This window comes from Pestalotiopsis fici, assembly GCF_000516985.1.
Source record: "Pestalotiopsis fici W106-1 unplaced genomic scaffold PFICI_Scf_3, whole genome shotgun sequence".
NCBI classification, from domain to species: domain Eukaryota; kingdom Fungi; phylum Ascomycota; class Sordariomycetes; order Amphisphaeriales; family Sporocadaceae; genus Pestalotiopsis; species Pestalotiopsis fici.
The window spans coordinates 2605676-2628661 of record NW_006917093.1 but is presented as its reverse complement, the minus strand read 5'-3'; the positions used below and the strand labels follow the sequence as shown (position 1 = coordinate 2628661).

General features: G+C 51.6%; 8 protein-coding genes across 8 annotated transcripts; 3 read left to right on the top strand and 5 right to left on the bottom strand.

Annotated features, from left to right (window-relative positions):
- Window positions 1-1739: 1739 nt before the first annotated feature.
- Window positions 1740-3857, top strand: PFICI_04939 (uncharacterized protein; the record flags this gene model as incomplete). The annotated part of the gene is made up of 2 exons (XM_007833520.1): window positions 1740-1774; window positions 1850-3857. The coding sequence occupies 2 exons, from the start codon at window positions 1740-1742 to the stop codon at window positions 3855-3857; spliced, it is 2043 nt and encodes a 680-aa protein (XP_007831711.1).
- A 797-nt stretch (window positions 3858-4654) lies between these two features.
- Window positions 4655-5791, bottom strand: PFICI_04938 (uncharacterized protein; the record flags this gene model as incomplete). The annotated part of the gene is made up of 2 exons (XM_007833519.1): window positions 4655-5340; window positions 5452-5791. 2 exons carry the CDS (start codon window positions 5789-5791, stop codon window positions 4655-4657), a joined length of 1026 nt encoding a protein of 341 aa, XP_007831710.1.
- A 2431-nt stretch (window positions 5792-8222) lies between these two features.
- PFICI_04937 (uncharacterized protein) lies at window positions 8223-10903 on the top strand (the record flags this gene model as incomplete). Its single annotated transcript, XM_007833518.1, has 4 exons — window positions 8223-9676; window positions 9741-9953; window positions 10025-10149; window positions 10206-10903. 4 exons carry the CDS (start codon window positions 8223-8225, stop codon window positions 10901-10903), a joined length of 2490 nt encoding a protein of 829 aa, XP_007831709.1.
- A 401-nt stretch (window positions 10904-11304) lies between these two features.
- PFICI_04936 (uncharacterized protein) lies at window positions 11305-13103 on the bottom strand (the record flags this gene model as incomplete). Its single annotated transcript, XM_007833517.1, has 3 exons — window positions 11305-12061; window positions 12117-12335; window positions 12394-13103. The coding sequence occupies 3 exons, from the start codon at window positions 13101-13103 to the stop codon at window positions 11305-11307; spliced, it is 1686 nt and encodes a 561-aa protein (XP_007831708.1).
- Window positions 13104-14701: 1598 nt separating this feature from the next.
- Window positions 14702-16123, top strand: PFICI_04935 (uncharacterized protein; the record flags this gene model as incomplete). The annotated part of the gene is made up of 2 exons (XM_007833516.1): window positions 14702-14933; window positions 14988-16123. 2 exons carry the CDS (start codon window positions 14702-14704, stop codon window positions 16121-16123), a joined length of 1368 nt encoding a protein of 455 aa, XP_007831707.1.
- A 524-nt stretch (window positions 16124-16647) lies between these two features.
- On the bottom strand, window positions 16648-17405 carry PFICI_04934 (Ubiquitin-conjugating enzyme; the record flags this gene model as incomplete). Its single annotated transcript, XM_007833515.1, has 2 exons — window positions 16648-17012; window positions 17234-17405. 2 exons carry the CDS (start codon window positions 17403-17405, stop codon window positions 16648-16650), a joined length of 537 nt encoding a protein of 178 aa, XP_007831706.1.
- A 690-nt stretch (window positions 17406-18095) lies between these two features.
- PFICI_04933 (uncharacterized protein) lies at window positions 18096-19571 on the bottom strand (the record flags this gene model as incomplete). The annotated part of the gene is made up of 5 exons (XM_007833514.1): window positions 18096-18383; window positions 18444-19137; window positions 19195-19217; window positions 19350-19367; window positions 19431-19571. The coding sequence occupies 5 exons, from the start codon at window positions 19569-19571 to the stop codon at window positions 18096-18098; spliced, it is 1164 nt and encodes a 387-aa protein (XP_007831705.1).
- A 738-nt stretch (window positions 19572-20309) lies between these two features.
- Window positions 20310-22197, bottom strand: PFICI_04932 (uncharacterized protein; the record flags this gene model as incomplete). Its single annotated transcript, XM_007833513.1, has 5 exons — window positions 20310-21353; window positions 21417-21549; window positions 21603-21693; window positions 21749-22026; window positions 22130-22197. 5 exons carry the CDS (start codon window positions 22195-22197, stop codon window positions 20310-20312), a joined length of 1614 nt encoding a protein of 537 aa, XP_007831704.1.
- Between the last annotated feature and the right edge of the window lie 789 nt (window positions 22198-22986).

The following is a 22986-nucleotide window of genomic DNA, read 5'->3' as shown; positions in this document are numbered from 1 at the left end:
ATTTCGAACTGTACAGATAAGACGACGCCATAGAGTGAGCAGCGCGGGACATGACGAAGTGATGTCGCAGATGGAACAGTTCCGCTGCGAATTTCAACATATCACAGTTATGATCCAGAACTTCGTTCACCTCAAGTACAAAGCAAAACACAGACACGCCAAGTTCACACATTCAATAGGCTTCTACATCACGCAAGCCTGGTTCCTGAATACATAAAAGTGGCAGAAATCCTTTCCGTACTTTGTATAAAGCACCTAGGCCTAATTTGGGCCCCTAGCTTGGAAGCTACCCCAGGTACACAAAGCCCCGGCCCTGCCCAGCCAGGGGTGCTCGGTGTAGGTCTGCTGCTTACCGAGATCTCTCCTAACTGTGTCTAGTTAGTCTCCAGGGGAACTGCAGCTCAAGTTATCCTCTGCAAAGTTGGGGGGACTCTGGGGGACATGAATGAGGACCCCTTTTCTCAATATTACTCCGTACCTGACCTCGTCGGACTTTAATAGTTGATGATCGTTCCTTGTCTCGTCCAAGGCGCCAAGATATCACATTCAGAAGTCTTTCATTGTCCTTTGTGGTGCCAAATGACAAATCTTAAACTGCCTTCTAGTGAGAATATGGCTGCCTACAAGGCTACCTAGCAGGTGGTTCCCTCTTGCCCACAGCGCACTCGTGGCGATTGCCTAAAATCCGAATGCTGGAGTTTTCCATAAAACTTAAGGCCGAGAAAAGGTGCACCATGTAGATCTTTTGCTTCGCCATGCTTACAGCTCTCAGCTCACCACAAGCAGCACGGATACCGGACACTTTCCACTTCACGCCCACGTACAATAGAGCTGAATCAAAAGTTTGACTTGTCAAGACGTATCACATGTTTGTATCTTGCACAACAAGATGGAGCAACGGCAAAGCTAACAAGCCATCAGCTCGGTATCGTCTCGTGTGGTCCTGGGATCCCACGTCAATGGCTCCGTAGTTGTATCCATCCAGTGCTGGCATTCGTTTCTAGCGCCCTCCAGGGTCCTTGGGCTGTCTGGTGTTTTAAGGTGCCTGGACTATTTAGAGGCGCCGTTTGTCGGCGCCCGAACTTGTCAGATCGCGGACTAGCTCTTGTCTACTATAAATTTTGCAATCTTCTTTTTAGCGACGCGTGATTCCTAAAGACTCCCCCAAACCCGGGCAGTTGGAGGTCGCCAAGTGCCGCCTCTGCCCCGCCTTATTGGTTTGCCATGCGCACGATGACCTCGTCAAAACCGCCGAAAAATGTACAACGTCGATCTGCTGATCCACCATGACAGCCTGTTCCAACGCTGCGGTCCGATAGACGCCCGAGTCTGTAATTTCTTTCCGGACTGTCATTAGTATTAGATCCAATAATACTCGTTTGTTTGCTCGTCCACCAGGTCATGGGACAACACAAGGCACTTGCACAAGCAGTTCAGGAATCCAATAAAGCTGCCGGCTCACCAAGGACAAACAAAGCTTACATACATCCATACACACCTCCCAGCCAACTACCGAAGCGGTACTCGCACGCCTCAGAATCAACATCTAGAGTCCGATTGCCAGCTTATCCGGACTTTTTCTCTTTGGCTTTTCTTCTTCTCCGCGAACCATCTGCTCAGACATACTGCAAACATTACGGTTGCCGCGTGAAACCCCGACCCTGCATATTCCATCCCAGCCCCGTCGCAATTCCCTAGGTCTAGAGCGAGAGACTCAGTCGTGATCAACAGCACAGGATATGGGTCGCCCGCCGGCGTACCTGTTTGTCGTCAGGTTCGTATTCTCCGTTGCAATGCACCCAAATCAGATATCCTCCATTAACCCGTAGCTAACCTAACGTCCAAACAGACATGGCAACCGACTAGACGCTGCTGACAAACAGTGGCATATGACCTCACCGACACCCTACGACCCGCCTCTCACTTACGGCGGCTGGCTCCAATGCAGGCAGCTTGGGGCAAGAATCGCATCCATACTACAAGAAAAAGAGGCCGAGGACGAAGCTGCTCGCGCAAGCCACAATAATGGCCAGAATGGAAACACTGAGAAGCCCAAGAAGAAGCGATACCGAGTCGTCCTGCACAGCTCTCCTTTCCTCCGCTGTATTCAGACGTCCATTGCCATCAGCGCCGGAATTGCTTCGAGCCCCTCGCCTTTCACGCAGGCCAGCGATTACCCTCCTGCACGGCTCCAAGCTTCGCCGAGACCTCAGACACCAGTCTCGTCGGATCCCGTCTCCCCAAGAACTCGACCGGCCCTTATGACCGATATTCCGCCTATGCAGCCGACGCAAAATTCGGATCATTTGGAGAAAACCATATTGCGACTAGATCCTTTCCTTGGAGAATGGGCCTCGCCAGACTACTTTGATCACATAACGCCACCTCCAAGGTCGAGTCTCATGCTCATGACAGCCAAAGCAGAGCTTCTGCGCAAAGAAAACTACATCACGTATACCGACCCGAACCCGCGTCCGAGCACACCAACAACGCCGAGTCGATTGTGGAATTCACCAACGCAGTCGCGCAATGCCAGTCTGGACGGTCTCGTAAAGCCAGGAGACGCCCCCGCTGGTAGCTTGAACAACGGAGTTGGTGAACATCGGGGTTCTCACAAGGTCGCCTACTCAGAATCCGCCATTTTCACGGGCTACATTGCTCCTGTTCCTGCGTACGCCATATCTCCCTCCGAGCCAATTCCTCAGGGTTATGTTGCTCATGCGAGAGACGCATGTGTCGATATTGACTATCAGTGGGACTCTTCCCGCAACCCGATTGCTTGGGGCGATGGTGGCGTGCTACCAGAGGAATGGGCTGCTATGCATCAACGATTCCGTAAGGGATTGAAGCGTCTGGTAGACTGGTACATGACCACGGACCACCCCGGCCATATGGTTACCAAAACTCCTATCACGCCTAATCCATCCAAGCTTGAAAATAACAATACCGCAAAGAGCCACACGCTTGACGACGAGGAGGACATTGAGGACGTGGTGATACTAGTTTCCCATGGTGCTGGATGTAACGCTCTTGTGGGTGGTATCACAAACCAGCCCGTTCTCGCCGACGTTCCTATGACTTCTCTGTCCATGGCAAGACGAAGGCCCGGATACGCAGAGACTCAGAGTGCTATGAACGAGCACCCAGTGACATCTCTTGACGACGGATTGTCGAGGAAGCCAGTGACGGTGCAGGACCTATACGAGCTATCCATGTTTGCCAACACTGACCACCTGGTTAGGTCAGGCAATGTGAGCAGGTCATCTAGCGTGGCTGGTGCTTCAAGAGGACACTCGAGGGGTCTCAGCTCAGCCTTAAGAGACATTAATTTTGGTGCGCATTACGGCCAGCCACGGGACCACCGCAGCAACTCCATGAGCAGCTCAATAAGTGGTCCCAGGAACATGTCTGGCGGAACAAATGGTGTTACCAGGCTTCCTCCTCTTCTTTCTAATAATGCTGCAAAGGGCGGCATCACGGTTGGAAGTGGAGTGACCAGTTTTGGCACTGCTCCGCGAAAGAATTCGTGGGGTTTATGGACACCAAAGCAGGAGCCCACCAATCCCGAGGAAGAACTAGACATGCCCATGACACTGGATTTTAGTCACGAAAAGGAGGTCAAGAAGTCGTCTCCACCGCCAGAGACAATTATCGAGATGCCAGAGCACGAGCATGGCCATTTACCTGGACTCCCAGCCTCGATAGACACGGAAGAGCACGACAAGTTTGACTCGAAGACGTCGATTCCACCAAGTTCTGGCATGTGGGGATCACCTCGACCTCCCGATGATGCAGAGACACTTCGAGACTTTAGCTCACAAAAGCGACGATGGACTGTAACTGAGCGACAGCTATGATATGCATTGCATTTCTGATTTTCAGAGCCACACAGACACAAAAAGCGAAGCAAGGGCATCATTAGAGCAGCTGTTTTTGTTTGGTGTTCTTTTTTTCTTGGTTTAATAACGAAGTAGAGCATACGAGGCATACCATCCTTTGGCATGATACCTCTCCAACACTGCATTTTCTTTGGCGTGGAAAGGGAATGCACATAGATGGCACAAGTGCATGGCGTTTTCGGAAAATCATCACACCTTGGAGAATTGTCGGATCTCCCTTCTAATGTGTTTAGACCAGTAGTAATATAAATATCTTCACTGAACACCTCCATGGCCGAACATCAAGTGTGTAAAAGCTGCCAAAATGAATCCATTCGTTCGTCTAAGGAGTAAATATAATCTATTCAGCCGATCTTGAAGAACGCCGAAACTATGCATGGTCATAAGGAACTATATATCACCCTCCAATCATATGCACAGAGCTCTTTTCTCTTCGGCAACTGAACCGCCCACTGCGAAAGGGACGAACAATGACGCCTCTTGGGGTATTCTTCGTCACCTGGCCTCCTCCCCGCTTCGGTCCGAGCAGTCGTCTGCTTAATTCCTCCCACTTCTGAACAAACCCCTAGGCTGTCGACAATATATTTTGATCGCATGAACGCTGTGTATACGAATTTGTTCGTCGTTATCATGATATGACCCGAGATGGCTCTGTTTGCTTTTTTTTTTCCAGGCTCGAGTTCAAAAAGAAATTGTTGTGAAGCGCATAAATCCAAATCTCTTTTCTAATTTGTCAAAGTAGGTCTACCCCTAGCTCAGCCAAAGGCCTTGTTCATGGCCTGGTGAGCCAGCTCAACACCAAGGAAGGTGGCGGCGTTGGCGGGGACAGCACGGGCAAGGGCAGGACCGAAGCCAGGGAAGAAAGCCTTGACACCGCCGCGGCCGTAGAGCTCGCGGATGACGCCGCCAATGGAGACGTTGCCCTCAGCCGTCTGCAGCCTGCTCTTGACCGTGTCGACGGGGAAGACGGGGATCCACATGGCGATACCGGCAGCGCCACCGGCGGCAGTGACGGCGAGCAGGGAGAGGTCGCCCTGGGGGGCGCCGGTGACGGGGTCCTTGGGGGTGAGGCGGCGCTTGATGTACTCGTAGGCGGCAAAGTAGGCGGCGGAACCGGGGCCGTCGCGGGCCAGGGTGGCGGCGCTGCCGCGGAAGACGCTGCGCACGCCGCCCTCGCGGTACAGGCTGCGCACCACGTCCATGCCGCCCTTGTAGCGCGGCTCCTCGCCCGGCTGCAGCCGCGAGCCTTGCACCTGCAGAATGACCTTGACGCGCTCAAACGGCGCCGTGATGGCCGTCATGGGGATCGCGCTGAAGAAGCCGGCCGCCGATACCTGGCCAATGGACAACTGTGGCTGACCTGTGGCGGCATTCTTTTCTACCGTCGAGTACGATGTGACGAGCTGCTTGCCGAGGTCGTAGCCCCAGAACGATACGGCGACTGTATTGGGATCGAGACTTGATTAGCTGGGCATTCTTGCAATTTGATCAAAACTCGCGTATTTGGCAAGGGGATGATGGGAGAGGAAAAGAATCGGGACCAATCACATACACATGGGCGTGACACCAACCAAGGGCGCGCTGACACCAGCGTACAGACCCCTCCGCAAGCCATCGCGGGCAATGCTCTGCTTGAGACAGTCGACGGCGCTCTTGTAGACGCCCGACTCGGCGGTCTGGAGGCGGACCTTGACGAGATCAAAGGGGTGGCCGACGACGACGGCGCAAATGCCACCGAAACCGCCCGCGGCAAACGAGCGCAGTTGCGACAGTCCCGAGCTGGCGACGGCCTTGGCCTCGGCCTTTACTTCGGCCTTGAGCTCCTCCTTGGACTCGGGAATGTGCGGGAGCCTGGCGGCGACGGATTCCTTTATCGAGTCGGTGGACGACATGGTATCGGACCTGTAGGCGTCTCTGTGTTTGGGGTATAGGAAGGAGATGGGGTGAGAAGGAAGAAATTCGAGGACGAGGAGGGCGCAGAGGAAGAGAAAAGGTAGAGGAGAGACCTCGACGGGGTGAGATTAGGGGGAGCTCCGTTTGAAGGAGGAAGAGGGTGTCGTGTGTCTAGTTGGTGTCTTTCTTTGTCTGATAAATGTATCGGTTGTTTCCACTGGCTTGTGATCGAGGCGACCCGCTTTCCGACAGTCGACTTTAAGATTGTATTCTGCTTGTTCAGGGCGTTTCCCAAATATTTTTTTTTTCACTCCCTCACTTCCCCTGAAGGCTAATAAACTGTTCCAGGTTCTTGGATATATGCCACTGTCACACAAGGAACGATCGCCTACCCCGAAAGTTTATTTTATTTTGGCCTCCCACGTTGCAATTCGACTTGAGGTCTGACGGCGGGCGACTTGTCGAGTAATGCGACTTGCGACGGTGCTTATCCCGGGGCGTCGGTGGCAGCGTCAATCGACGTCAGTGCCTCGGCTTCGTGTATGTATAGTGGAGCTTAGCGGGGAGACAGAGAGTACCTAACGCCTGTGGTGGTACTTTTTAAAAGTCTTTCTGGTGCTTATTGAAAAGTATCCTTCATCCGACTTGAGGCGCAAGATGCTAATCTAATCCATCAAACAAACATGCAACGCAAGTCCGTAAAGTCGCTCGTCTCGGCTTGAAAGATATAAATATATACAATTGAAGGCTGCGGATTGGAGAAGGACAGCCGATGACAAGCGGGCAATGTTACACATCTACGTACCGCTTCGCGCGATATTCTGCCTCGGGAGTCGGCCATTTCGGTTCAATGGAGGAGCCATTGGAGGGGCTCTGGGGGGCTCTTCTGGACTTCCCCGTGGGGGTCCTAAACGTCTGACGCCAGAACTGCCCAGGGGTTCATCCGCTTTGGCCGCTGCATTGTCTGTTCAAAATCAACGCCGCGATGTCGATGCTATATGGAGTCTCCAATCAAAATCTACTGTCACTTTTTTTTTTGTTCATATGCAGGTGGCCTAGTTTGAACTTTCGGCTGCATATGGTGCATGAGAAGAAAAATGCAGTGCGACCCACCACGGACAGTTAACTGGGAATACACAGTCCGTACTCTGTACACTGCAAGCTAGCGCACAGCAGTTCTCCAATGCTTACCTATCCATCGGACAGACGGCACATCTCAAGCCTGAATAGGTGAGAATGACAACTCTGTAATCTGTATATTACATTGTATTCATTATCCGACATTTGATCCGTTTGTTCAAACCCCAAACTCGATTGCCTCCATATATTAGTGACTTTTGAAATATGAATATGCACTATTGACCTGATAATTTACGACGCTTGTTTCTTCTACAGAAATGTTGCAATAAGAATTTGTCCGCAAGTGTTCTGAAGGTCCTCGTTAAGTCCGACTCCAGAACTACCGAGGGTCTACAATGTAGTTCTTTCACTTTTGGTCGCCGCCTGTATGCTTAGATTAGCGCCGCAATGCCGATACAATATAGCGTCTTAAGTAAAACTTGAAAGTTTATTGTTTTCCTTTGAATTCTTATCAAGTCCTATGTGGACAGGGGCAAAGCATGCCTTAAAGAAACAGCCCTTATTATTATTACAAAAATATCATATTTGCATTTCCTTTCCTTTTCTCTTGAGAGACCACTTTAATCTTACATCGTGTAAAATAACGAGCACGGAGCACAGTATATTGTCAAGGAGCCTACATCAGTCCGATTCTACACCAGTTCACTCTTCATGCTATACTTATAGCCAAGGCTTCTAAGTGGAATGTGTTTGGGCGAAGGCATGAGCTAGGAATTATACCGAGCAATGAAGTTAATGAACACTGAGCTGTCCTAACCCTTGAGCTCCGTTTTGTCATTTGTTTTTTATATTATCCGTTGCAGCTTGTAACAACAAATTTTTGGCCTTTGCTCTTTGCAACTAATGTCAAGATAATCTACACCCATTGTTTCGAGCGAATGGAAAGAGTCAAAGCCACATTTTCTTCTTCAAATGTTTGCTTGCACCTTTAGCTTGATAGCGGACGCGGAGAGTTTTGTTATCGGCCCTGCTTGCCCGTGGCTGCGCGCTTGTGTGTGTATCAATAGCAGTTCTTGATTGGTCCGACTGACTCTTCCTTCCTAGCATTGATATACGAAGATTGCAGCTGTGCCTGCAATCTGATGCACTACACCGTATTACTTGGCAATGAATGTATCAGCCCCGTTCCTGATCCCCCCAGAGCCTCACTGCTTTGCGCTGGGGCAAATTTCATTTCTTTCCTTTCTAGTCTACTCTTTCGTTCATCATAGGGAGACATATTTCATCATGTCAGTCACGCAAGCATATGCACCAAAGTTCCCTTGACGTTTGACTTGGATCGCGCAAAAAATGGCGAGACCAAGACTATCAATATGGTCTCGGATTCGGTCTGCCTTTGGGACCACTGGGTGGCGGCGGGCGGCTCTGGTAAACACGACAATCATGGGCGTGTCGACGCTCATATTGATCTCGTTCCTTATCGCCGCTCTCGCACAGGCTCGAGGAATTTACAAGACCGTCATGTTTTACTCTGGAGCTTGTGGATCGAGTGGTGCCAGCCGAGCGAATCTCGCGCTGCACTTGCTCCTCAACATCTTTTCGACGGCCATCTTCGCATCGTCGAATTTCTTCATGCAGGTGCTCAACGCGCCGTCGAGGGACGAAGTAGTTGAGGCGCATAGCCGGGGATCGTGGCTCGACATTGGCATCCCCTCGCTGCGCAACGCCGTGCGCGTGTCGAGGTTCAAGACGCTCTCGTGGGCCGTCTTCTTCTTGAGCTCCATCCCGCTGCATTTGTTCTTCAACAGTGTCATCTTTCAGACTGACCGGCGCGAGAGCTCCTACCAGCTCACCATTGCGACCGAGGGATTTGTAAATGGGGGCCCGTATCGCGTGCCAGGAACGTCCCTGGTGATTCCAGACAGCGATTCTTCGGATACTTATCTGGGCTCGGATGCCTATCTCGAGCCCAAATCACCAGTCTCGGCCAATATATCGTCTGTGGCCGCAGAAGGGAGTACATGGAATCAAATCTCTGCAGCAAAATGCCGAAACGAGTACGAGCAATGTCATGGCTTGCAGAAGTATCGAAATGTTGTGATTGTAATCGATCAGCCTGATGGATGGACGACAACCTACCCGACAAATTATTCAACCAGCTACATTTCCGCTGACTTCTTCAAGGAGACGAATGGGTCCATCAATAGCCTCTGGTATAGTGCACAATGCGTAATGGAAGCAACCTTCCAGAGTGTGGGTTTTACTGAGGCTCCGCAGTGCGATAATGCATGTCAAAATAGATTACAGGCGACCGCGGACAGCAGCGAAGAGACTTGGAAGATTGATTTCCAATTTGATGATAGCCAGTTCGTTCAAAGCCAATTCGTGCCGCTACCGGTCAGCTACTGTCTTGCAGAAAGCATCCAACCTGGATGCAAGATTGGACTCAGTGTGATGCTCTTGCTTGCCATTACATTATGCACAACCATCAAGTTTGTCCAGTGCCTTGTCGTGCTGAAAGGGCTGGATTATCGTCAGAGTCTCGTCACGCTGGGGGACGCTGTGACCGCTTTCATCCGCGAGCCGGATCCCCATACTGTCGGACAATGTACGCTGAGTCGGACGGGCGTGAGAAGAAGTCAGCGGACACTTGCGCCCGGGCCCCGGAGATGGCATCAGCGGCCAAGGCGTATGGGCAGTGCGGTATCTAAGCGGACATGGATCTGTACATATGTGATCTACATTGTATGTCTTTTCCCTGTATGCTTCTGTCTGTGGATAGCTGGAAGTTTTGCAGGAATCCTGTAAGTCTCTTCATCTTTGGAAATGGCGTCGCCGGGGCTGATTTCTTGTCCTTTTCGCTTCTAGGACCGGTACTGTTGGTCAGAGCGACTCGAACTTTCTCATCCGATCCAGGCTGACCAGTGGATTTCTCTCCGCCACGCTGCTTGTCAACAGCCCTCAGCTGATCCTCTCTTTTTGCTATCTATCTTACAACACTCTCTTCACGAGAATGCAAATGGCTCGAGAATGGGCCATGTATAGCATGCGGTATAAAGGACTCAGAGTCACGGAACCTACGTGAGTACCACGTGCCCTGCTAGCGGTACCAGTGACCGCGTCAATTTGTCCTCTAATCAATATCGCCACAGAGGCTCTCAATTCGCGACTTATCGTTTGCAGCTGCCGTACAAGTATAGCATACCGCTAATCACTGGGAGTGTACTTCTCCACTGGATGATGTCAAATACCTTCTATGTTGTGGTTTTTGAAGGAGGTATGGATCCTTGCCATGATATAGGCTCAACTGAGTTGCTAACAGTCTGGCTCAAGACTACTTCAAAGGAGAAGAATTCCAAGAAGAGAATGCAGGCATTCTGGACGATAGCCTCGGCGCAGACACACAAGTCTCCTTTGGGTACTCTCCGATCTCAATCCTGGCATTCATTATTATCTTCTTGGTCATCACATTAGCACCGTGCATCCTCGGTGTGTTTCGTCTGCCTGGATACATGAGGTCCGTTGGGAGTAACTCCTGGGCCATATCGGCAGCCTGCCACGTCTCTGCCATGTCGAAAGCTAGAGAGCAGTCACTCGACAATCTCAGCCCGTCTGAAAGGGAATCCGTATCCTCACTGCTACATGCGCCCGACACAGATGCCCATCTGTACAGTGACGCAAACGTCATCCAAGGCGAAAATAGATCCGACCTTGCTGAGCGTGCTCTGATCCTTGGCGGCTACAGTCAGACCCACAATGATGATATTGAGATGCGCAGCATTAGACATGCGAGCAGCGACTCACTACATATTGATCCAGCACCGGACGAATCTGTGTTCAGAGAAATGAAAGGCAGCGACGACGAGCTCAGGCTGCTCATCTCCCAGAACAAAATCAAGTGGGGAGTGGTGCCCATGCCTCCCGGCTTTCTCGACCAGTACGCGAGTTTCGAAGATCCAGTCGGCCACCTCGGTTTTGGCGTTGCGGCAGATGATGTCGGAGTTCCCATCGAAGACTGGTATTATGCGTGATCACTGCTGGCATCCATGCAAAGATACATTGTCCAATAGGCGTTTCGAGAATAGACAGTGCCTCGGGTCTGAATCCGACAATTGGTCATGTTGTCGAAGACGCCAGGTCTGGTGATCATGCAGTGACTTTTTTAAATGAGGACATGTAATGCTTGCTAATAATGTACGCTGCTTGTTGCTTCTATGGCAAGGTTATACAAAGAATCTGTCTCCGGGTATCTCGATAATGGCAGAGCTATTCTTGCCCTCTCTAGTCCTCTGCAACCTATAATCGATGAACCACCGGCCATTTATAGAAAGATACACATGTCTACAGTCGAGTCCCAAGGATATATACCCTTGTCCAATGCAAAGCAGCAAACGGTGAATGGCTTCATGCGCCTCTACCAATTCCTCCTACACTAGTGGAAACTTGGTGTTTTGGGTGTTATCGGGCTGGTTCTGCCCATGCCGCACCAGCAAGACGAATCGCCTTCTCGCTCCATTTGAATGGTCATATCTATGCCCTTGTCCAACAGATAGTTGTTCACCCGTTCTTGCACTTCTTCCAAGTCGGTTCCGCGCATGGCTGCCACGTGGATGACACCCAACAGACTTCCATTAGCAGCGTGTCCGGTTCGATCGTCAGTCCAAAACTTGGGCACAGCATAAGAAGCCACACCTCGAACCTCGCTGATCCCGGTCAGGGTATTGCGAAGCATGTACTCGGTGTCGTCCGGGTTGACCAGAAGCAGTCGATGAGCAGAAGACTTGACCAGAGGAATTGCAGTGATGGCAATCAAGTAGGCAATCAAGAAAGATGCCAGGGGATCCCATCCAGACCATGGGATAAAATATGTCAAGATTGTGGAGAAAATGACCGACGCGCTTCCCAAGGTGTCGGCGAGAATGTGCAGGTAAATGCCATGCATGTTGTCGTTCCCGTGAGAGTGGCCGTGGGAATGACCATGAGAATGACCATGGCTGTGTCCGTGTGAATGGTCGTGCCCGTGCCCGTGATCATGGCCGTGGTGTCCGTGGGAGCCAAATGCGAATATGCCCAGCAAGTTAACAACCAGTCCCAAAGTACTGACAACGAAGAGATCCAGGAGTCGCTTTGTCTCCCGGCCCTCCAATAGCCTCTCGAAACCCTCAAACATGATCTCAACACTGATCAGACTGTGCATTACCGCATGTTAATGATTGAACCTGAAGCATCTCGAGCAGTACTTACATTAGGAAAATGCCATTGGCGAAGCCGCTAAGCGTTTCAATCTTTCCAAATCCATATGGGAATCTCTGGCTTGGGGGCCACTTGCCCATGACAGCCGCAAAAAGTCCAACTGCCAATGCTACACAGTCAAAGAACATGTGTATACTATCGCTCAGCAGACCTAGAGAATCTGTGACGTAGCCATAGAAAGCCTGAACGGCCATGAACGAGAAGTTGAGGCTGTGCATTGGGTCAGTTGCATGTCCTCCCGTCAGTAGAGTGTTGCGGTGCTACTCACCCCATGAAATAGAAAATGCGACGCGAGTCCTTCTCTGTCATTATGGCATGTATAAGTGGCCATCGAGAGGTGTACGGCAGCAAGAGACTCGTCAGCTTGGAAAACTGGGCCGAATGTGCATGAACATGGCCATGTGCATGATCGTGCCCATGATGGTCGTGGTCGTGACCATGGTCATGGCTGTGGCTGTGGTGGTCATGTCCGCAGCTCTCTTTATGGCTATGGCTATGGCTGTGACTATGGCTGTGATCGTGCTTGTGATCGTGGCCGTGATCATGGTCATGTTCACGGTCGTGGTCATGATGATCGTGGTCGTGGTGGTCGTGGTCGTGGTCATGATGCTCGTGGGAGTGCGACGCGGCGGCTTTGGAATCGAAGTAGGTATCCGTATTCGCGCGCGCCGGCGTCATTGGCGACATGTCTTCCACGGGAGTCAAGCTGGTGTTTTGCTTCGACAATGGTGAGGGACGGTTCTCGCGCTTTTGTAGCGGCAGGTAGGAGTTTGCTCTGTAGTGGGACATGTTCTGTTGTAGGTGGTCTTGTCCATCTTGATCGAGGCTCTGGCTGTAGCGGTGATGTCCTGAGCCACTCTGGCTCTGTGAGCCGGTCCGCCGCGAATGCCCAAAAGAGTGTGAATGTCCGTGACTGTGACTGTGGCCATGGCTATGGCCGTGGGAGAGCGGCGGACTCGGTAGGGCGTAGGAGGCCATCGCGTCGGGGGGCGGGTGATGCTGGCTGGTGGTAGCTTCGCCGGAGGGGAAGGTAGAGCCAATGCGACTCGACGTGGGTCTCAATCAATTCCTCATTGGAACATGTGCCCAAAGAAGAAGATGTCGCTTGAGTTGAGATTGAGCCTCAGGGATCTAGCAAGACGAGAGTTGGCCAAGCACAAGAGCCTGTACAGTAGCGACAAGATTGGAAGCTGTGTGCTTTTACCTTGTCTTGACTCGTCCCGAAGCCGGGTGTGCAACCAGCGACGGGTGGGTGGGAGGTGCAAAGGGGGACCCCAGCGCTAGCCCAACGTAGAGAGGAAGGTCAAGCAAGGTACTGGACCTATCGAAGCGGGTAGTGGACGGACAAGACAAGACGGTTTCTAGGTACCACCGTTACGACTCAGAAACCACGAGACAATTGTCCAGGAGCTTTAATGAAGTGTGTAGTAAACTCTAGACCAGATGAAAGTATAGCAGTAGTCAACAGAGTGAAGACTAATGAACCTGATCATTTCACGAGGGAGAACCGAATGATGCAGCTCTTTCTTTATTGTAGTAATTGTCCATTTTGGGCCATCAATGTCTCTCTCCGCTCCGTCTTGTCGATCTATCACTCCGGAGGCGCTAGAGATTGACCCCATCCCATCTCATTGGGCCCCTGCAAGCGGTCTGCTAAATTCTAGTACATAATGCCAATACGATGAGGGAGACAATTGCACTACTGGTATCTATGGCCAAGAAGGGAGAGATTTGATTCGATATTTCCAGTTGCATGAGCAAGGGGATCAAGGCATCTACTTTATGCTATAGCATGTATCAAGCGATATACCTAGAATGCGCTTCTGCAGGTCCCAGCACCTGGGCAGTTGACTTGTAAGCAAGCAAGCTACATATGAGATGCAAGGTATTGATCAATGCCCTCTCATAGGACGAACTAGCAAGACGTGAATCTATTGCCAGCTAGGAACATTTTAGTGACCCCATTGTCAGTGCGCACAACATAGCACACGCGCGGCAGCTATCCAGTCATTCAATACTACCACGTCATCACCAAAACCACGGCCTCAGGGTTCTCAACTTTGAATGGGAAATTCAAGCGCCAAAAATTGCCCCAGACGTTGAAGGACCCCTACTGTATGTTGATACCTTAATTGTCCGAGACATTTTGACCATGATATCCAAATCATCTTTTTAGCCAGGCCCACACGTCTCAAAAGTACAAGGCAACAGACACACTTTGTATGTGCTTGGGGTTTTCGTCTGACCTTCCTCTTAGCGCCAAGTGTCAACGATATTCGAAAAAAGCCATGTTTGAGCTAAACGTGGGTGCCACGTTCATCAACCTTTACAACGGCCTTCCATTCTGAGACCCACGTAAAAAAAAAAAACTACAGATTACCCACAGAGGTTTCTCATCAGTCAGCAAACAGGACTCATATCCCTGGCCCTGTCTGTAAGCAAGGACAGATCGCGGCGGACAGATCTAGAGAGATAGGAGCACCTGAGCGGGTTCGATCTCGGCAATCTGCCGCGCCGCTCCTTCACCCGCTCACACAACCAACTGTCTCTCTCTTTTCTGTGGGAGTCTCGTGACAATGACACTTCTCACACTGCTGCTTGTCACCACCATTCTAGGCTGGATCGCAACGGCAGTCATCCTGGTCATCCTCTTGCCCTCCCGACATGTGAAGCACTCACCCGCCTCACCCGAGTCCGTTCGGGTCCAGGTCTTGGTTCTGGGCGATATTGGACGCTCGCCCCGGATGCAATATCATGCTCTTAGTATTGCCCAACACGGCGGTAGCGTCGACCTGATTGGTTACAATGGTATTCTCTCATGATTTCAGCACCAATTGATTTCCTATACTAAAGCCACTGCAGAATCGCCACTTCATCCCGAATTAGCCAGCAACGCCAAGGTGGCTGTTCACTCGCTGGCCTTACCTCCAGTCATCTTGAAGTCAAAGTCACTCCCATTCATAATCACTGGGCCTTTGAAAGTTTTATGGCAAATCTGGAGTCTCTTTTGGGTGCTGGGCTATGAGACCCAGCCAGCACGATGGCTGCTGGTACAGAACCCTCCATCTATACCAACATTATTCATTGCCCTTCTCATCTCGGTCCTGAGGAATACCCATTTGATGATTGACTGGCACAACTATGGCTGGACTATTCTGGCTGGCACCAAGGGATCCAATCACCCATTTGTCAAGATTTCCAAGATATACGAATGCGTGTTGGGACAAGTAGCACCCACTGCAAACATTACCGTCACCCATGCCATGGAGCGACAACTCAAAGAGGCTCCTTACAATATCAAGACGCCAATCTTGACCCTGCACGACCGGCCAGCCGCCATCTTCCAACCCCTCAGTTCGATTCCTGACCGCAAGGGTTTCCTGGAGCGGCTGCCCGAGACCAAGGACTTGGCCCAGAATATCCTGGCCGGAGAAACCAAGCTGATTGTCAGCAGCACGAGCTGGACGCCCGACGAAGACTTTTCACTCCTGCTGGACGCTCTGGTCGAGTACGCCCAGGACGCACCGCGCCCCATTATTGCCATCATCACGGGCAAGGGCCCGCAGAAATCCTACTACCAGGAAAAGATTGCATTACTACAAAAGGATGGCAAGCTGCCCAACATTCGAATCTTGACTGCCTGGCTGAGCATGGAGGACTACGCCATGCTGCTTAGCTGTGCAGATCTCGGCATTTGTTTACACATGTCCAGCTCGGGAGTCGACTTGCCCATGAAGGTTGTGGATATGTTTGGCTCTGGTCTTCCGGTCGCAGCCTACTCCAAGTACGAGAGCTTTGGCGAATTGGTCAAGGAAGGACAAAACGGCTGCGGCTTTGAGACGGCATCCGAGCTGGCCGTCATTCTAGCCCGACTATTCAGTGATAGTGGCATGGATGAGCTCCGAACACTTCGTGGAGGCGCCCAAAAAGAGGGCAGCCTGAGGTGGGACGAGGAATGGGATCGTACACTTGGGCGCGTATTTGGCGTCATAGAGTAGACAGACTCCGTTACCTAGGTTCTCTTGTATACCGTCTGCAGACGACTCTTTTCTCGTTCACAAGTGACTCATCACTCACCTTGTAATCATGTGAATCTGCGAAATGTACTGGAAAGATAGGCTTTGATATTTTTGAAATGCGCTGCCTGGACGCCCTGCCTGGACGCCCTAATATAATGCAGACCTGAACGCCCGACCAACCACTTTCCTCCAGTCATGGTAGACTAGCTATGAAGTGAAGATACTCTTGGTGTGGTCCAAGGTTCAATCCTCCTGCAGAACCCTGGGCTGCCTGATTCCTGAGTACCAATCAACCATGAAAACAAAATATTTCTCCACTACGACGAGCTTCTCATCAACGCTCGCGTGTAATGCGCCCAGCCCTTGAAAATCGAATCGCTGAAATCGATATGTGGTGATGTAGTATAATCCAAATTCAAATCCATCTTGTATATGCTGCCTCTCAACCACCAGTACAACTCTCCCGCATCAAGTATGGCAGTCGTATCGGCACTAGCTCCCGCTCAGTCCTCGCCCAGACTCTCGCGAACACACTTGCGCACCCGACGGCGGAAATCCTTATTTTTGCCCTCGCGCTCCTCGCGCAGGAGCTTGGCGGCGTCGAGGTTGGCGGGGCTCTCGTCGTTGGGTTCGTTGAACAGGGACAAGACGCTGACGAGGATGGTCTCGGGGGTCTGGACGGGGCTCCAGCGCTCTGCGGCACTCTCGTACCCGTACTTGTCCTCCTCGGGCGGGTGCAGGATCGAGATGCACAGCTCCCCGTTGGCGTAAATGTTGGGGTGGAACGGGACCGGCGTCTGAAAGACGAGCTTGGGCGGCATGTGCGGGTATTCGGGCGGGAAGCTTAGGGTCGCGTTGAAACAGCCGCCTACACGGAAGAGGAGAGATTGTTAGCATAAAGACATGCAAAGGTACTAGACCAAGCAGATGCACGAGTAGAAACCAGACGGAAGGCAAGTAAAGGAAAGGCCCGAAAGCTAAAAGAGAGTTTCTCGTGGCGTTCAGAGCTGAGACTTTCCCTCTCTCTCCCTCTCCCATCTCGGGAAGACTGGCTATGGTGTAAGAGGTCAGAAGAGCTGGAGAACGTACCGCCGTAGTACTTGCAATCATCATTGATCATGATGCCGACTTGCCACACAAAGACATTGTTGTCATTGACCAGACCGACAGAGACGCCAGAGAGGTCTTTGGACTTGCGCATCTCATTAAACTGTCGCTGAAGTAGACGCGCCGCGCCCGTAGTCTGTGAAGATGACGACATGGTTGTGAAATTGAATGGGAAATGTGTATATAATAGCTGCACACGCGTGCTGTCCGCGCTCGTGCCTCGATGAATGTCGGAGAATTAGGTTTTGCGAGGTTGTAGGTAGTCGATGGGTTCTGGTTCTTGTTCCTTGGCCACGTTGTTTCCCTCCTAGAGATCGAGAGCAAACGGATGTCACCGCATCTGAAGTCGGTGCCCACCAAGAGTAGAGCAGCTTTGTTGAGAGTAGTATGAGATGAGTTTGGTAGATGGGATCACAAGAAGGGCGACGACTGTTATCGTAGGCGTTGTGATGGCGGGGCCATTATTGCGGGGTTCTCTACCAAGGTCCAGGCCAGGGCCGCCCGCTGCTGCCATGTCCATTGGCGACCATTTTCCCTTCCCACCTACATCATCATCCTGGCACTTGAACTAGGCTAAAGTAAGTTGAACTAGAGACGGACATTGATATGTCATGAAAGGTCTCTTGGGCCTGGACTGGACTTCCTTGACATTATGGTGAGGAATCATTATCACCTCTTGTACAGTCTGCGACAAACTTTCCGGATCCCTGGGAATACGGGAAGCTGCATCACAAGAGACTCGTCTTAGCCACACCTTATGAGCATACAGCGTGTACTTCGTACATTCAGAGATACTAATATACTAATAGTGGACCTTCCATGGCTTCTGCAAGCAACATTAGAACTATGCAAACTCAAGTTTAGCAGTTCCGTTGCCCTTCAGCTGTCCCCAGCCAATCTTCTTGTTTACACCATCCCATGCCGTGTAGTACTGCTTGAGGAGCGGTGATCCGACCAGCCACGCACCAAAGGGGCTCAGCGGGTTGTTGAATACGGCCTGGCAAATGCCCGGCTGTCCGGGGTACTCGCCGAGGTTGAACGAGCTCTTGGGAATGGTGAGCTTTAGTGCTGAGCCGGTCGGTCCGAGCACAAAGGTCAGGTCAGGTGCGACAGAGTCGAGAACATCGCATTCCTAATGATGACAATGTCAGCATACGATACTCATTTAGTGAAGGATCGGATCACAACATACAGCTCCCCAGGCTCCAGCCGAATCGATCTGTGTAATCTTGGACGAGATCTGAGCATACAACTGCTTGGCAACAGCATAGCTAGGGGTCTGCATGAACGCAGTACCAGTATCCAGGATTGCAGTGCCCTTGGCGGATGTTCCGGTAAAGGCTTTACCGTTAATCAAGACGGAGGACTGCGCAAGGTTGAAACCGCCCGATGTGAATGCCGTGTAGTTGAGAGCGCCCTCGTACTTGGTGTCGTCGATACCTCCGAGCGTGATCTCACCGCCGTCAATGTCGCCCGCCGGCGTGTAGAAGGAGAAGACGGGCGAGTCGAGGAGGCCGTTCTCGTAGAGGTTCCAGTACCACGACTTTTCGGCGCTGTTGGCCTGGTACGGGCCCATACCCATGATGCCATCAATGGGCATGACATCCAGAGCCGCGGCATATTTGCTGCATAGCAGCATCTCCTGGCTGTCGACAATCAGATCACCGATTGCTACTTTCTCGTGAACCAGGTTGCCCACGGCACCCTCTGGTACGGTGAATGGGATCGAGTCGGCGCCAGTAGAGAAGAGAGCCTGTTGCCGTGTGCCGGGCGTATTGGAAAACGACGAGGACTTTGAAGAGTCGAACAGGGTCTTGTCACCACATGTCGTACAAGTGCTTCTTGGGATGAGCAGGGCACCGGAGCCAGTATCCCAAAGGACCGACCTGTACCAACTCAATTAGCTATAAACCGCCATATTCTCATTACTTCCCCCCACGTACAATTCTTGAGCGGGCGTGCCGATCTATGGCAATGTCAGTAACCTGATTTGAATCATTGTATCATCTACTACTAGGTGTGTCTCGGGAAATTCAGACTGGAAATCATGATGGGATCTCCAAGGATTATCAACAAAAAGATGGTTTGGGCTTCTTACAGAGATGGTGCTGTACCACTGAGCACGAGTTAGTCAATGAATCGCTTTACAAATATGTTTGATCTCTATGAGTATACATACCTGGTTGTCGGTTCGATTGAACCAGTCTGTGACGGGCACATTTGTTCCCGCAGCGCGAGTCTTCAAGGGGACCTTGATCACGCCCGCCGAGACGGAAGTGGCCGCGGCGAGCAAGCCAAGGAGACCGGTCTGCTGCATCATCTTGACCCTGTATAGGTATTGACGCAGATACCCTTCAAACGTTCTGACAGGGGTGGTTTCTCTTCCGTTGATAGAACTTGGCTGCAGCCGTTCCGTGCCTTTGGGTTTCCCTTGGCTAGCTTGGCAATGAACAACGGGATAGTGCACGTCTTATAACATCAGTTCTGTAGGCCTTCAGACCCTTTCTGACTTCTACTACCTTGATGGACAATGAGTGACATAAAACATTCGCATAGTAAGGAAGGTGACAATCGTTCATCTGACTGCCTCAACTGACTTCCCGACTCGGAGGACTAGCTTCGGGCCTCTGCTAAGGCGGTGGGCTGGCCATTCCGAGAAGCGACACTAGAATGACTTGCGGGAGGAGGAGAAGAATGGTAACTAGAGGATCCCATTGCACCAGACCGCCAACTTTCGCACTAGGTAATTGGAATGAACGGGACAAAATCATGGACAGAGTAGTTCAAATTCCAAAGGCGACTCGATTCGGAAACCTGGTAGGCAGCGCGGGCCCCGCACTGGTCAACACCATACTTGCCGTTTATAGAAGGTCGAGGGAAGGATGAGAATGGCAACATTGGAGATTTAGAGTGCCCATGAGTGTGATACTAAATCTGGCGACGTATCCCGGGTGAAATTAAGCTTTCTTGGGCTTCTTTCTGCATGCAGCCCCCAATGCTTGTCATTCGTTGTGTACCAATCATTTGGAGGCCTTTTGGCTGGGATTCTCACACAATGTCACTTGCGCCAATGGTTCCAGATGAGAGGGACAAAATTTATGTGAACTATGTACAAGAAGGCCGACATGTCTATCCTCAAATTATAATCATCATTAGCGACACGAAAGGATCGATTTAGACTATATCCTCTTAAAAAGTTGCTGCCGCCACCAGCCAGCGCAGTCATGTTCGTGTTGCCTGGCTTGATGAGCGTCTTGTCCTTGGGCAGGCTGTCGAGCAGCTCGTCGGTCAGGTTGAGAGTGTCCTTGACGACTTGGCGCGGCGTCAACGCCAGCCACTGAGATAAGCTGACGTCGGTAAACTTGGGCGCCTGCAAAACCTCGAGGAAAATGACATCCTCGGTGCCCGTGTTCTCAATGTAGTGCGAGTTGGCCGCCTCAATGTAGCCAACGTCGCCGGCGGTAAAGTCAAACGTACGGGCGGCGCTGGGGGCGGCAAACACGGTGATGCGGCCGCTGCCTTGCAGGAAGTAGTTCCACTCGTCCGAGGTCGTGTGCCAGTGGATCTCGCGCATGGCACCCGGCTCGACCACGACCAGGGCAGCCGAGAACATGTCGGCCACGGGGAACGTGGTCGGGTCGATAATCTTGACGGAACCGCCCGGCGTTACGTATGGCGCCTGCTGCGACCAGTGATAGGTGTAACCCGCGGTGCCGACGGAGGAGCCGGAAGAAGAAGTAATGTTCTGCTCCTTGATATCGGCAGGCGCAGGAGTTCCATTGAAGATGAAGAGCTCCTTGTCCGGAACATTCTCAAACTCTTGGACGTTGGCCTGCAGGTTCTTGGACATGACGGACGTGGGTGTGCGCATGAACATTTCGGTGGCGAGGAAGGTTCCGTCCTCGGAGAAATCGCCGTCGTCAAAGACGAGCATGAACTCACAGCCCTCCTCCAGAGCTTGGATGCTGTGCGGCACACCAGGCGGGAAGAACCACACATCTCCAGCTGTGATATCATCGATGAAGCTCTTGCCATTGTCGTCAATGGCTGCCAGCCGTACGGAACCCTTGAGCATGAGAGCCCATTCACCGGCCGTGTGCCACTATGTCATTGCAATTGTCAGCCTTTCGTCATCCGGATGATTAGACTATCATAGGTCACTTACGTGAAGCTCACGGTAGGCGTGAGGCTCAAGACGCATGTCTACAGCAGCCATCTTGGTTGCAATAGGCAGTACAGCCGTGTTCTGTTGACGAGCCCAACCAGCATTGTCCTGCCCTAGCTTGTTGTGGGAAAGTCTATACACAAGTTAGAAACGCGAACTTTTCAAAAAGGTATTTCTGTACCCTACCCAAGAGGCCACATGGCGTTTGGCACATCTCCCTGATCTGTTGAGGGTGGAGCATAGAGGTCCGGGTTCAACTTCTCATACTCGAATGTTCCTGGGGCAACAATCAGTTAAGCATTCTCAAACCGGCGACTACGAACTTGACTTACTCGGGCCAGGGTCTGTGGCGCCCTTGGATCCACGAATGGGTTGAGGCTTCTCGACACTGTTGAAGTCGAGGTATAGACCCAGCTTCTCCGAGGCCTCTTGGCCATTCACAAGCTCTGGATCCTCGACCACGGCAGAGTCACCTCCCGAGATGGCCGGACGAGATGCGTAGCCGGTGAGTAGGCTCTCATCTCCGTAGAGGGAGCCAGAGGCTGCGGTTGCCTGTGGAATCTGAGGGGAGACACCAGCGACGTCACCAGAGTTCTCTCCGTAATCCATTCTGCAGAGAAGTCAGCTATACATCTCGGGATACAGGCGAACTGAATGTCTTTTAAACAAGAAGTCTCAAGACTATCAAGGATGGGGGATAGGGATTGACTGACTGAGGAGCTGGACGAGCCAGAGCCATTGGCAGAAGGCCGAAGGCCACGGTCGACTTTTTCAGCTGCATCTTTCTTGCAAAGTGTTTTGACCAAAGACTTGGGACAATCAACTAGAGGACAAGAGAGTATCGCGAGCTCAAGCAGAGACAAGATCTAGCCGTGTGTCTACAAGGAAACAAACTCGTTTCTTCTGCAGACATAATCTACATCTTTATACTTGTTCCCGCCTGATGATGATCGGCCAGTCACACATCCATAATCATGAGAGCCAGGGCTACCACTAAGCAGTGGTCTCGTCAAGGGCATCGTTGCAGGGGCATCATAGTGGCATCAGCGATACCGACATAGCTCCGTCCGACACCCTGCCCAAGGAGCCATGTCTTTGCTCAAGGGATATTGGAAGCTAGCCCTGGATTTTCTCCGTCTCGACGTAATGTCCACGGTAGTGAAAAGAGAGGGAGAGAGGGGGAAAAGGCGATCTGCCGTGCGACCCGGACCTTGCAAAAGACGTATAGACAGGCCAAAGAGGTAGCGGAATTTCCTGGTGGCAGGATCAGGGAAGATGCGAAAGTACGGATGGTAAACACTTCTACGTATACTGACATGCTGCTTGCTCACTGCCGACGGGCCTTTCAAGTGTCCATACATAGTCAAGACAATCGGGACTAGGACACGGAAGAATTGAGATGGAATCCACTTCGCACAGATGCCTGTGCATGCGAGGCTGGTTTAGTTTTGCACTGAGCAGTGTCGATCACTGGGCGCTGCGGGATATCCGTGGGGTTGAAGAATTCCCACTGATCCCACCAGATTCCCACTCTGAGCGCGACCATGTTGCAGATGGGCACAGTGAAAGC